This window comes from Lampetra fluviatilis, chromosome 23 (assembly GCF_964198595.1).
Source record: "Lampetra fluviatilis chromosome 23, kcLamFluv1.1, whole genome shotgun sequence".
In the NCBI taxonomy this organism is placed as follows: Eukaryota; Metazoa; Chordata; class Hyperoartia; order Petromyzontiformes; family Petromyzontidae; genus Lampetra; species Lampetra fluviatilis.
In genome coordinates, this window is record NC_136297.1 from 7,147,964 (window position 1) to 7,160,778 (window position 12,815).

General features: G+C 49.3%; 1 protein-coding gene across 2 annotated transcripts; it reads left to right on the forward strand.

Annotated features, from left to right (window-relative positions):
• Positions 1 to 2,195: 2,195 nt before the first annotated feature.
• On the forward strand, positions 2,196 to 7,086 carry LOC144940681 (uncharacterized). 2 transcript variants are annotated; one of them, XM_078866983.1, is made up of 2 exons: positions 2,196 to 2,326; positions 3,134 to 7,086. In XM_078866983.1, the coding sequence occupies exon 2, from the start codon at positions 3,185 to 3,187 to the stop codon at positions 5,039 to 5,041; it is 1,857 nt and encodes a 618-aa protein (XP_078723109.1). In that variant the 5' UTR covers positions 2,196 to 2,326; positions 3,134 to 3,184; the 3' UTR covers positions 5,042 to 7,086. The 2 variants fall into 2 exon arrangements, with proteins under 2 accessions (XP_078723109.1, XP_078723108.1); XM_078866982.1 differs by having other exon boundaries at positions 2,199 to 2,326; positions 3,161 to 7,086.
• Positions 7,087 to 12,815: the final 5,729 nt, after the last annotated feature.

The window sequence follows — 12,815 nt, forward strand, 5'->3', positions numbered from 1 at the left end:
CCCAGCGTGGCGTATTTGGCCAAATTCCCTCCGGGGAAGCTCTCTAGAGCGGAGGCCGATCCGCCACCAGTGGAGTGAGCAGGTAATTTCAGGGGCCTGTAGCTTCATATTTACAGTTGATCATTATTATTATTAGCCATGAACTACATATTTTAATTTCTATCATCAGAATAATCAGCCTGGGTCAATCCACTGCTTGATGAAGACCTCTCCCAATCCGCCGCCTTCTCCCGCGATGCAAGATCACCTGTAGCACCTGGACACGAGCTAATTGCATTGCTCCATCTCCCGCGTGTGCGAATCCTCTTCGACACGTTCCATTAACTGGATGCCACCCGTAATAATTCCTCACCATCGTCCACCATCAGCATCCCTTCCCAAGGAGAAATGACCTGCCCAAGCCTACTTTGCCTTTCTCAACAAGTTTGAATTCTGTCTCTAACCGGCATGTTCTCTAACCCACGTGCTCAGCTTCTTTCTGTCTCTCAATGCAATTTCCAGCGTGTAACTCCATGCTTGTTTGGGCACTCTTTATTCAATTTATTCTTGTGCGGGTCTTTAAGAGTTATATACCGTATTATTATTATTATTATAAAATAGAGACCCCCCCACCTTATAACTATTACAGACTTTTGGGGCAAGTGCTGTTCACGGACACCGATGAAGGCCGGCACGGCACGAGAGGGGGTGGGTTGCCAGCACCACGCCCGGCCGCCTTTGTCTCCCTAGTTTACACGTCACACCAGGTGCAGTACTTATCGAAGGCTGAGTCGACCTAGGAGAGACCCAGGGCCGGTTTAGACATTTGCCACTGGCGCTTGCCTTGAGCGGGAACCGACCTTGGTTCGCCGGAATCGAATCGCAGCACGCTCACCGCTGCACCACCGCTCCTCACCTCTATTATTAGAGCACCGTATTATTAGACGTATTATTCGGTGACGTTGCGTTGGCTTTAAGTGTGTTATTAGAGTATCATTACACCTGCCTTATTGCAGTGTTATCGATCTGAAATGTGGTATTGATCCGAGATGTGTCCACACAGCCCCCGCCTTTGTCGCAATTCGTGGCTGAATGATCTCATCACGCGGTCAGTGGTGGGGCCTGGGACCATGAGCAGACTTGATTTTTTTATTACAAAACTCGTAGTGAAATAACAGACATGAGATGGATATGCAGTAAGGTAAGAGAAATTGCCAAAACAAAAGAGATCCATTGGCTTCGTACGGTAATCAGCTTTGTTAAAAGTAACATTTCGTGCTGATTGATGCACCCGTATTCTTCATGAATATAGGGCCCCTTGAGCTACTTGGAGGAGGGCCCCCATGCACTTGCTTAGCTTGCTTTTGCCTTGCACTCGCACCGCACAGAGTCAACGTTGCACGAGGGCTGAAAAGCTGGGCAACGAAACGTCGAGTTGAAGGACGGGCAAATTGACCTTTGAAGAAGTTGAGCGTTGGCAATGTTTAATTTATTCTTCACATTCAGAGGAGGAGGGCATTTTTTGTGAAACTCTTGCAGTGGTGTGGCTGGCCGGAAGGTTTAGACCGTGCTGCATAAGTCTCGCACAGCTTAAATGACGTAATATTTAGGATTAACGTCTTACACATTAATATACACTTATTAAACGTTCTATGGTATCTACTCTCCCACGCGTACGCAACTGGCGCGTCTTATGGGCTTGCCTTGATAAGCAGCTTGAAACCTTGCGACACCATCCGCCCACTGTCATCTGCACTGACAAGTAAGAACATTTACACGGTGCAGTCAAAAATAACACTTTTACAATGTGTACCCAAATACAACCACGGCCAGAAAAAAAAAATGTAAACATACATAGATATAAACGTACCACTACCTTAAACGGACCCTGCCATGGTCCAACGATCACCAAACTGGGCTTGTGCACGAGTGCGTTTTGTTGCTGAAAAGTGGCACTGAATTTCCACGGGCATATTCGATATTTCTCCTGCACAGTATCCATTCCGCGTACTGTGCCCTCCCCTGAAAGACGAAGAGGCATTGCGCTAACCACTGCTCCACCATTTTATTTCTGGGTACAGCATGTAAATATACTGTGGGGGGGGGCACACCCTTATGTGAGGTGTTGGGCAAACAGGAAGGATAAATGAAAGGGGGCAGTGGTGGTGCCAGAGGAAAGGGCAGGCCCGAGTGAGTGGTTAGTGGGGGGAGTGGCGGTGGTGGGGGGTAGCAGTGGTCATGATCCACGTGGACAGAGGGGCACAGTAAGGGGCAAGGCAGAAGAGCAGGGGACAGCGAGCCAGGGCAGCACCAGTAATGTGGGGCAGCTAAGAGTTCAAACTTCACAGTAAGTGTACAACCTACGATGTGACATTAATGTTGTATATATATACCATACGTAGAGAGTGTTGTGAACCTCGAATTAATATACGTAACATATTGCCGTATATCATTTAATGATGAAGTTGTACACAGTAACACACACCCACTGTAGGAAAGTTAAATACATAAGTGCAGATTAACCCGTCATCAAACATGATTCGAGAAAATTATTAAGTGGCAAAAGCATATTCCCATACAATTTTCTGCGCAATTCATTAGATAGCAAATGTAACCCATGTTGAGAGAAGAGCAAGTGGGTTGGTGTAATATAGGATTAAGTTAACATCATAATCATACAACAAATACAGAAATTGTGGATTATATTGTACATTTCTGTGCATATATAGTACACATAGAGATTGCATACTAAATCAAACACGCTGTGTATATATTTTTTACATAGTGTAAATTACAGTCACACCCATACACACGTGCATACAACAAGGAGCCAGAAGCTGGCCTTATCCATATTTCAGTTTTTTGCATCACATTCCACGAGAGGCAAATGACTTGGTCCGCTGATATCGGAGATCGAAAATGTTGAAGTGTTTAGCGGGTCTTAAACCTTGGTACTCCCACCTATCATGACATTAAACCTTCGAGTGTAACCAATTACCCTCCAAGCTGTTACTTTTTAAACTAGTTGGCTTTGGGGATTTTTCGAGTTACAAGCATCTCGACGTGGCCATATTCGCATCAAATTTCTCCCCATTCCAGACGAGCATAAAATACATCAGTCACGCTCATTTGCTGTGCATTGGACATCCCGAAGTCAGGTCCACACCTAACCCTTGTGCAGATTTCACTGGCGGCTACCACGACCATGCTGAGCCTGCTGCTGAGCCTGCTGTTCGCAGGCTGCCCTCTCCCCTCCGATGCTGCCACATGCCCCCCGCAATGCACCTGCCCGATCCGGGGCTCCGTGCACTGCAATGGCCTGGGCCTCAGCCTGCCGCCCACGGGGCTGCCCTCCTTCACCACGGACCTGCAGCTGATGGCCAACCGCATCTCCTCGCTGCCCTCCGGCGCCCTCGCGCAGCTGCCGCAGTTGACCTCGCTGGCGCTCTCGAAGAACGCGCTGGAATCCCTGCCGCCCGATGTCTTCCACCAGTGCCCTCGTCTCGCCCGCTTGTCCCTCTCGAACAACCGGCTTGCTCGGCTGCCCCCGGAGCTCCTGGAGCGAACGCCCGAGCTGTTGGAGCTCTTCCTCTACGGGAACGCTCTGAGGGGTGTCCCTCGGGGCATCTTCGACGAGCAGAGGCAGCTGCAGCAGTTGTGGATCAACGACAACCGCATTGTGGACCTGCAAGAGGGCGTCTTCTCGCGCCTCGCTCAGCTCCGCAACCTCAGCCTGGAGAGAAACCAGCTGAGCGACCTCCCGGTGGGCATATTCGTCGGCCTCGGTAACCTGACCGGCCTGTGGCTGTCTTGGAACCGTCTGACCTCCCTACCGGAGGCGGTGTTCCACCCGCTGAGCTCCCTGCAGGAGCTCATGCTGTTCGGGAACTCACTGCGGTCCCTGCCGCCGGACCTGTTCGGCGGTCTGGAGTCGCTCACGAATCTGGGTCTGTCGCGGAACGCGCTCACGACTCTGCCCGCGGGCGTCTTCGGCAGCCTGCGGGAGCTCAACCACCTCTCGCTCTTCACCAACCAAATCTCCGTGCTCCCCGCCGGCGTCTTCGACCCGCTCGTCAAGGTGCAGGAGCTGTGGATGTACAGCAACAACCTCACTTCGCTGCCGGGCGGCCTCTTCTCCCGCATGCAGAGCCTCGAGCTGCTCATTCTGAGCAAGAACCACCTCCGCGATCTGCACCCGGACACCTTCCAGGACCTGAGCGGCCTGACGGAGCTCTCGCTGCACACCAACTTGCTGCGCACGCTGCCACGCGGCCTCTTCCGTGACCTCTCGTCGCTGCGGTCGCTGTCGCTGCACTCGAACCGGTTGTCATTCCTCGCCGGCAGACCCTTCCGTGGCTTGTCTGGCCTGCTCAACCTGCAGCTGCACTCCAATAACATCTCGTCGCTCGACGAGCCGCTGGCTTTCGAGGACCTACGCGCCGTTGCCAACCTCACGCTGCACGCCAATCCGTGGCGATGCGACTGTGCCGCCCGGCCGCTCGGCGCGTGGCTGGCCGGTCGCTCCATCTCCCTGGGCAACACGGAGCCGCGGTGCGAAAGCCCCCTCTTACTGGAAACGGTGGAGCTGGTGAACATGGACGTGTGGCTCGATCCCCTGTGCTCCACCTCGCCCGCTCCTTCCACGACGACGACCGCGGCAAGGAGCACGCGCGAGGCTTTCACGGTGGAAGGCGTCACCTCCGGTCGTCGGTCCGGTGGGACTTCACCGGACACTTCATCTCCGCCAGCTCTCAACTCCTCTGCAGGGCCGACAACAGAAGGGCATCTTCCGGACTCGACCACGAAGCATTCTACGCGCTCCGCCACACCGCCTGCTCCGTGCGGGGCGCGATGCGAGTCGTTCGCCACGGAGGCCGTGACGGATCTGGTGCCCGGCGTTGAGCGTGGCGGCGTGGGCTGGCACCGGGCCGGGTTCATCGTGCTCGTGAGCGTGGTGGTCGTGCTGCTGCTGCTTCTGTTGTTCCTGCTGCTCGTGCGGTGCTGTCAGCCGAAAGCGCCCAATGTCAGGCTAATCAGATATCACACCAGGCCCATGTTTTAATTGGCGATTGGAAGCATCCAGTCGACCGGCGTTGTTTGACCGCGCTGCGTCTGATCGAGATGGACACGGGACTGTCCGCGTCGGAGGCACGGACTGCTCAGTTCATACTCTTAGGTTTTTTCGGTAAAGTCATCACGACGTTTCGGAGGCAACACAAGCTTCCTTCATCAGGTGTAATAAAATGCACAGCAAAATAACTGTAGCGAGAGTTATTTGTGTGCCCTTTTTACACCTGATGAAGGAAGCTTGTGTTGCCTCCGAAACGTCGTGATTTAATTTAGTTATTTTCATTTATTATAATTTTATCTTTTTTTTTTTACCTACGTGACTTTACCGACATTGGGCTCTAGAATCGGGTGCAACCGCAACGAACAAAAACACGAACAAGAAACATCAGCGAGTGACGGGAGAGGTTTAAGGGCTCTCACAAGTCGTTTATCGATCCAGCGCTGTAGTCGGTAGTAGTCGTCGAGGTTTCATTAAATGTCTCACAGACGTTGCGTTAAACAAAGCCAAATATCCCACGTGTAGCATTTAACACGCCGTTGGGGCAAGTGCTGTTAGCGAGCATGACCCGCGAGGTGGTGGTGGTGGTGATCAGCACCTTGGCTCGGCCGGCGTTGTCTCACCAGTGGTGATGTTTACCCACCACACCAGCTCCTGATTTAGAGCCGAGTGGATGACCTAGGGGAAGCCCATGACCGGTTCAGATAATCGTCACTGGTGTTGTCCGTGAGCCAGAATCGAACTTGTTCGTAGCGCACCCCGCGCTAACCGCTGCACTACTTCTCCCCCCAGTGATCACCGCCACTCCCCACACACACAGACACACGTTCACAAACACTGTGACACGTTGACCAAACTGTGGTGGTTTTCACATTTAATTTCGAAATATTCCGAACGATTAGCAGACTTGGACAATGTCCAAAACTATATTCAAAACTATATTAATAGTCTTAGCATACAAGCATCGCCCAGTTGAGAAGAAAAACTTCATTTAATACCTGTTAATCACTATGAACATAGTAATAATTGTAAAATAACGATAAGTAATGTATCCAGAAATGCCTCGCTAAGGGAGGTCTTGTGTGAGATGTTTGGCCAATTGCTTTTTGCGTATTCAACAACAGCAAGGCATGGTGACGAAATCAAGATATCCATTATACGCTCAGTATGTGTGCAACGTCCAGATTAGCGTTGTCAAGTCAAATGACTTTCAAGATCTTGTCCGATAGGTTTAGAAGAAGAAAAAAACATTCTGTTCAAGTTGCTCTGGAATCGAGGCATTACAACACTTGCTTTGATCAGAATCTTTACCGGAGTGTTCAGTCAACACCCCGCGGCCATGATTTTCCACTGCTGGATGAAAGCCTCCCCAAGTTGTCGACAATCTCTTACCAGCAATAGATTAACATTTTTACTTCGTGATACATGCAGCAGCCACTGGTTGCTGTGGGATTATAGTAACTTTATGAGCGTTGATTCTTACACTTAGCCATTTTACGCGTGCGTCGTGATCATTCGGAATCGAGATCGATACATCATTGATACCAAAAACACATTCCTGCGGAGGGAGCTGGTAGGAACGTTGGGTTGCTCGGTCAATGGCCAGGGTCAACGGCGGCGTGGTGTATTCCGCAAATATGCCCGACTGTGAGGGCGGGCACAAGCCGGCGTGAGTAGGTTAAACGTTGAGTTTTATAAGGGTACCACGGGGTGACCAGCCCCTCCCCACCCAGCCCCACCCCTCCCACCCCCCACCCAGCCCCTCCCTCCCCACCCAGCCCCACCCCTCCCACCCCCCACGCAGCCCCTCCCCACCCAGCCCCTCCCCACCCAGCCCCACCCTCCCCTCCCCACCAAGCCCCTCCCTTCCCACCCAGCCCCTCCCCACCCTCCCCTCTCCACCCAGCCCCACCCCTCCCATTTTTGGATGCACGACGGACGGACGGACACAATAATCCCCTGTGGGCTGGTGTAACCAGGAGGGTCCTACCAGTATAAAGTCTGCGTCGTTTATAGTGTGAAGTTACATTTAAAACAATATTTATACAGAACGATGAGTTTCATTGTTAATCAACTTCATTATGTTTGCAGTGTTGTAATACATTTTTTGAAATCATAAAATGAATCAGTTTCAATCCACTGCTCGATAGGCCTCTTTCATGATGACAACTCCCACACTCATGACCTTTTGTATTATCACGTGTTATTAGAGGTTATAGCTCAGAGCCTGTAGTGGTAATATATTGCTATAAAATAGATTTCTGTTTATATGATTGTGGTTAAGGTTGTACTTTATTAATCCCTAATCTCTGCCATTATATACAACGAAACAAGGTAAAACAAATAAAAAAACAGAGCAATGTAATACAATACACTATTAGACATTATTGTAAAAAAGAAAAGTCGTCCCATGTGTTAGTGAATTTTTTTTATATTTTAGGCAGGAAATTCGTTTTCAAATTTAGATTTTTTTCTGGGGGGGGGGGGACCCCCAGACTCCCTGTAAGATTTGGTCCCCCCTAATATTACTCCATGGCTACGGCCCAGTGTTCCTTGTCAATTCACTGCTGGATGAGAGTATTCCCATTCCGCGCGGACTGTCAAGAGGTTACTTCACCGCGTTGGTCAGTGGTGGTTGGTTAAGACAGGGAGCATTGAGGCAGGGTGCACAGAATTATAGTAACGACAATGCATAACGTGGCGTGCCAGCGCACGAAGGATTGCAGAATGGCCATGGAGATGGCCCAGGACAAGAATGAGTGGAGGACGAGGACCTGGGAAGGGAGTTTCTATACCAGTGGGGAAGATGCCGAGACTTAGGGAACATGGAGTTTTCGTAGCGTTGTATCAAATGATGTGCAATGTCACCAATAACACAAGCACATATTATTATTCGCCGAGACACGCAACGCCAGAAGGTGGCAGTGTCACTGCACAGGAGCGGTGATTAAATTAGAATTGACTGGAATCGGGGCTTTGTACATTGACAAATCTCAGCTGGGGGGCAAGATGTAGACTTTTTGCCGCGAACATCGCAGCTGTTTCTGCACGACAACAAAGCACGAGCGTGGCCGCATGGCACCATCATTAGCGGACAGCCCTTTGTCAATCCACTGCTGGATGAAGGCCTCCCTGGGATGAGTTGTTTTGGTCATGGGGGTGTGACCATAGTTTGTTAAAGATGTGACGATGACGGTGCTAACGGAAATCGTGAATTCGAGACTTCGGAAAAGGCTGTAAAACGCATTAAATCAAGCGCTGCCTTTATTTCCCTTTCAAAAATGCCATACGTGGGGGAGGACCACCCTACCTCACTCGGTGACCTTTCCGTGGATAAAAAAAAATTGGTCCGTGCACCTCAGCTATGAATCCTACTAAAGATTACTGTGATAAAAGTATATTAGCCTTACTCATCGTTGATGTTAGCCAAGGCCGGGCAGCTCATATCACAGTGCACTGACCACTGCACCATCACTCAACCCCCATGGCACCTTCACTAGGTCCTTTATATTTCAGCGCGTGGGTGACGGTGAGGTTAGTGAGGGGGCGGAGGAGTTCACGAACCTGGGTAATTTGAGGCTACGGCTCTCTCCTCGCTGCAGAAATCTGTGCCGTGGCTGCGTAATGCTGCGTGGAAGCTGCCTGGCCTGCTGATCCACGCAAAGCTTCGGGTCTTCTGGGCCAGACACATTAATGCAGCCATCTCTCTGTGCTCGACAGATATGGGACCGCCTTGCCAAAAATAATATCTGCAACAGCTTCATATGGTTAAGTTGGTCTGCTTAATGTTTGACCCATTTTGGCTTTGTCTGGTTTGAACCTCATTATAATAATTAATAATTTACAGCCCTATCTCAATCCGCTGATGGATAAAGGCCTCCCCACATCATGTCGATCACGAGGTTTGGGCCAAACTTCACCACGCAGGTGAGTGCAGGTTGATAAAGATGGGCTGGTGGGGTAGGGTGGTGCCCAGGATCATTTAGAATATCACTCGTCACTGATTTTAGCCGTAGCCAGGATTCAAACTCAGACCTCTGGGGTTTGTTGTCGCAGTTTGCTAACCGCTGCAGCAACTCATTAGCAGGACACAAATGTTTGCAAGACCTGGATTGCTATCCAGACAGAGGATCCTTTGGAATATCGACCTCCCATTCAGTCAATTATTTGTGGAATAACTTAACAGCTATTGATGTAAACTCTACCTGCACAGATATTCCCAACATCTGCACATACAGGGAGGGCATCTTTAAACAAATTGTGTGCATGTACATGAGCGTGTATAAAACAATCTTTACACAGACACACGTGTATAGAGCAATCGTGAAATTACACATGCAGAAGGACAAGGTTCTTTACATATCATCTGTACACAATACGCAGATCCAATTATAGATACCCCACTAAAATAAGCAAGAAATTATAGATAAACCAAGGGTTTCATTTTCAAAGCTTCTACGTGCCTCTCACCATTTTCGATGCACTTATTAAATATTCTTTAGCGCTCTCCCTCTGATAGACGCAAAACGATCGATTTCACAATACAGTACTGTGTATTCAATATGGTAACCTGTTGGAAAGAGGGTCATTAGAAATCAGTGTGATATCTATAATTGGATCACCCTGTATAACAACGTGCACAAGATGGGGCTGAAGCAAGGATCCTGCCCCTTCCCAAAAGTTCCACGGTTCAGCTCTGGTCCTCGAGCACAGACGAACTGCTTCTTGTGCTTAGTTTGTTGTCCTTTCCCCCCCCCGCACCTCCGATTAGCGCGGATGGCCGCGTGCGGCGCGAAAGAAGTTCAACGTACACATGCGTCACGCTCGTTCAACAGAGCACAAAAGCGTCGAACATCTGAGTGCGACACGTCGGCGATTTGAGCTCGCGCGGCGCCGCCTTCGAGCCATCCACATGGGAAGGTTCGTGGACGAGAAGCGTTCCTCTGTCCACGTGGCGTCTCCTCCCCCCTGCATGCTTGGCAATCACTCGCTACTCGCTCGCAGGTTGAACACATTGCACACCAACAGCAACGCGGCAGCACAATGTACCGAGTGCCGGAGCTTCTTGCGTTTTATTGTTACAGTTCGTTTCGGGTGAAGCAGACGATTTGTGTGCTATAGGGGGGGCGACACGCGGCATCGAAATAAAATGTCAGGAAGGACTGTGCTGGCAGTCGTGCAGCAACGGAAGCCGGACCCACAGAAAATAAATACCTGACTATTGTCTTGAAGTAGCACCGTCTAACACGGGAAAGGCATAGACCCGCAGAGTTATATCTCAATTATTTGTTGGCAGATTATCCAGGTCGCAGTTCAAGCAAGCTTGGAAGAAATACCAAAAATGTGTGTAAGCCGCTCCTCGCTTGTTGAGGGTCAGCGGACTCGGTGCTCCCGTGAGCGTAAACGTGTCGGCAAGCAAAGCAATTGCTTGTGCAAGGGGAACACACGTGCTCTTCAACCCTCATTCTACGTTATTTCAACGATAAATATATATTTTTTCAGCCTAATTTACATATGGCTCACATCACCTGTGATTGTGTTAGCCACGGCATTCCTTAATTCCCTCCCCATTACCCCAGATAACTGAGAGTTGACTCATAGCAATTAGAGGATTATTATTGTTTTTACGGTCAATACATTAATACAAATTTGTTATAAGACGGCACATTTTTTGGTGATGACGGTGCCGAGATTTATTTTTATTTTTATTCGGTCCATGCGAGCAAAAACCGTAAGTTTTATGTCCATAAAACATTCAAGACGGCCGTAATAAATGGGTGAAAAATGTAACGAGCCATCACGGCGCAGGCAACATAATCAGCCGATGAACGAGAGCGCATGCCGTGCGGGTCTGCGACGGGGTGTGAGCCCAACAACAGGCGTTGACATTTGGCTGTCACAATCTCGGCTCACTCCGAACGAGACCGCCGAGCAACGTGCACAGCGCGGCTGGAATGATGGCAGTTCGTGAGCACGTCCAGCCCTATACTTTAATCAGACGTTAGATAGAGCAAGCCAAAGCCATCGGTCATCATCAATCTAACACAGCCGTGTCCAAGCAGCATTCCCCCGATCGCCTCGGCACCAAAGCCAGTGAGTGATTATTAGACGACTAATCATGGATAAACCACAAGTGCACAATGATAAACCCATACGCAAGCAGTAAGAGTGAGCAGTGGAGGGGGCGGGAGGGAGAGGGATTGAAGGTTGGGGTGAGAGGTGAAAGCCAGGGGAGAGGCAAGGAAGGGGACTGGCAGTGATGTTATTTGACTGGACAGGCGAAAGAGACCTCTGCACAAATGGAATTAAGCAGCGATGCCTAGTTTAGACTAGGACCAGCGTGTGTACAGTCTCTCTCTCGTGTGCATTTGCGTACCATACGCCTCTGCCGATACCAATGCATGTTTGAATTAAGGCGCCTAAAGTCAATCGACTGCTGGATGATTAGTTGAGTCCATTCATCGACCAAATATTGTAATCGACTATATTTTGGATTACTCGGGCCCCTTTATACACGTTGGCTACCCCAACATCCAGGCTCCCGAAGGCAGGCAACCCCCTACCATCCACGCCCAGTGTGACGCAATTGAAGATGCCGATGATGTCGCCAAGCTCTGCCTATCACCTTCCGTCCAACGGCACGTCAAGAGAGGTGATCTTTTTTTTACAACAATTTTTGCATTGCCAGTAGTTATCGATAAACTTAGATAATCAGATATCCCAGCTGGTCGAGTGTTCATTAATGCTAACAGTGACAATGCATGCATACGGTTGCCAATGTTATGCATGTAGCATTTGCGTTGTGCACAATTTAATTATGCCCGCCCATGGCCACGTGGCCTAATAAAGGCCACGTTGTGACATAACTACGAGAAAGTGGCTATGACCAATCTGTTGTGGAGAGAATATCTCATTTGAATTAGGGCTGGTAGCCCTAGGCCATCTTAAGCAATTGGAGCACACCAAGGACACTTGCATGGTGCCAATTGCATAATCCAACGATTTTGGCGCTTTAATTTTTGTCTATGCACCAAGTTTGCAATGGAATCTTGTTGGCAGTGTAACATTTACTTAAGATTATACAGTAATAACAAATGCTCGATTGCCTCTCAACTTTCAATGTAGTTTTATATATGAAGGGGTTTGTAATTAGCAACCTTCACAAGTTTCCAAATCATTCGAAGCATTCTGAAGTGAATAAGTTGTGTCATCGTAATTCACAGAACCGTCAATGTGCTCCTGCTGAAGACCTGCCCATGCCGTGTCGGTGAATGGAATTTTTTGAATAAAAAACATATATTTTAGCAGGATAAGGCCCACTGAGCTACATAGATATATATTTTTTAGAAGCGAGCCAGCCACAAATGTTAGCTCAACAAAGTTGCTTATCATGTGGAAATTTATAGCAGCCAAATACTCTAAACGCATGCTTCTAAATGTGGAGGGGAACACCAGAGAAAGATCCATGCCACCACGGTGAGAATATGCAAACTCCAAATATATAAAGACGTCAAGGTCGGAACTCACGCCCTCCTGTGTACCAGGCGAGGTAGTTTATATCACGCCACCGTGGCACCCACAGTTCATGCTGGCCAATGTGTATTGGGAAAAGGACCCAGAACGGATTCATACATCACTTGTCACTGATGTTAGCCGTGGTCGGATATCAAATTTGGATCGCAGGGTTCATAGCACAACGCACCAACCACTGTGCCATCACTCCACCCCCCCCCCCCATTTAACAGAAACCACCACCGACCATAAAAAT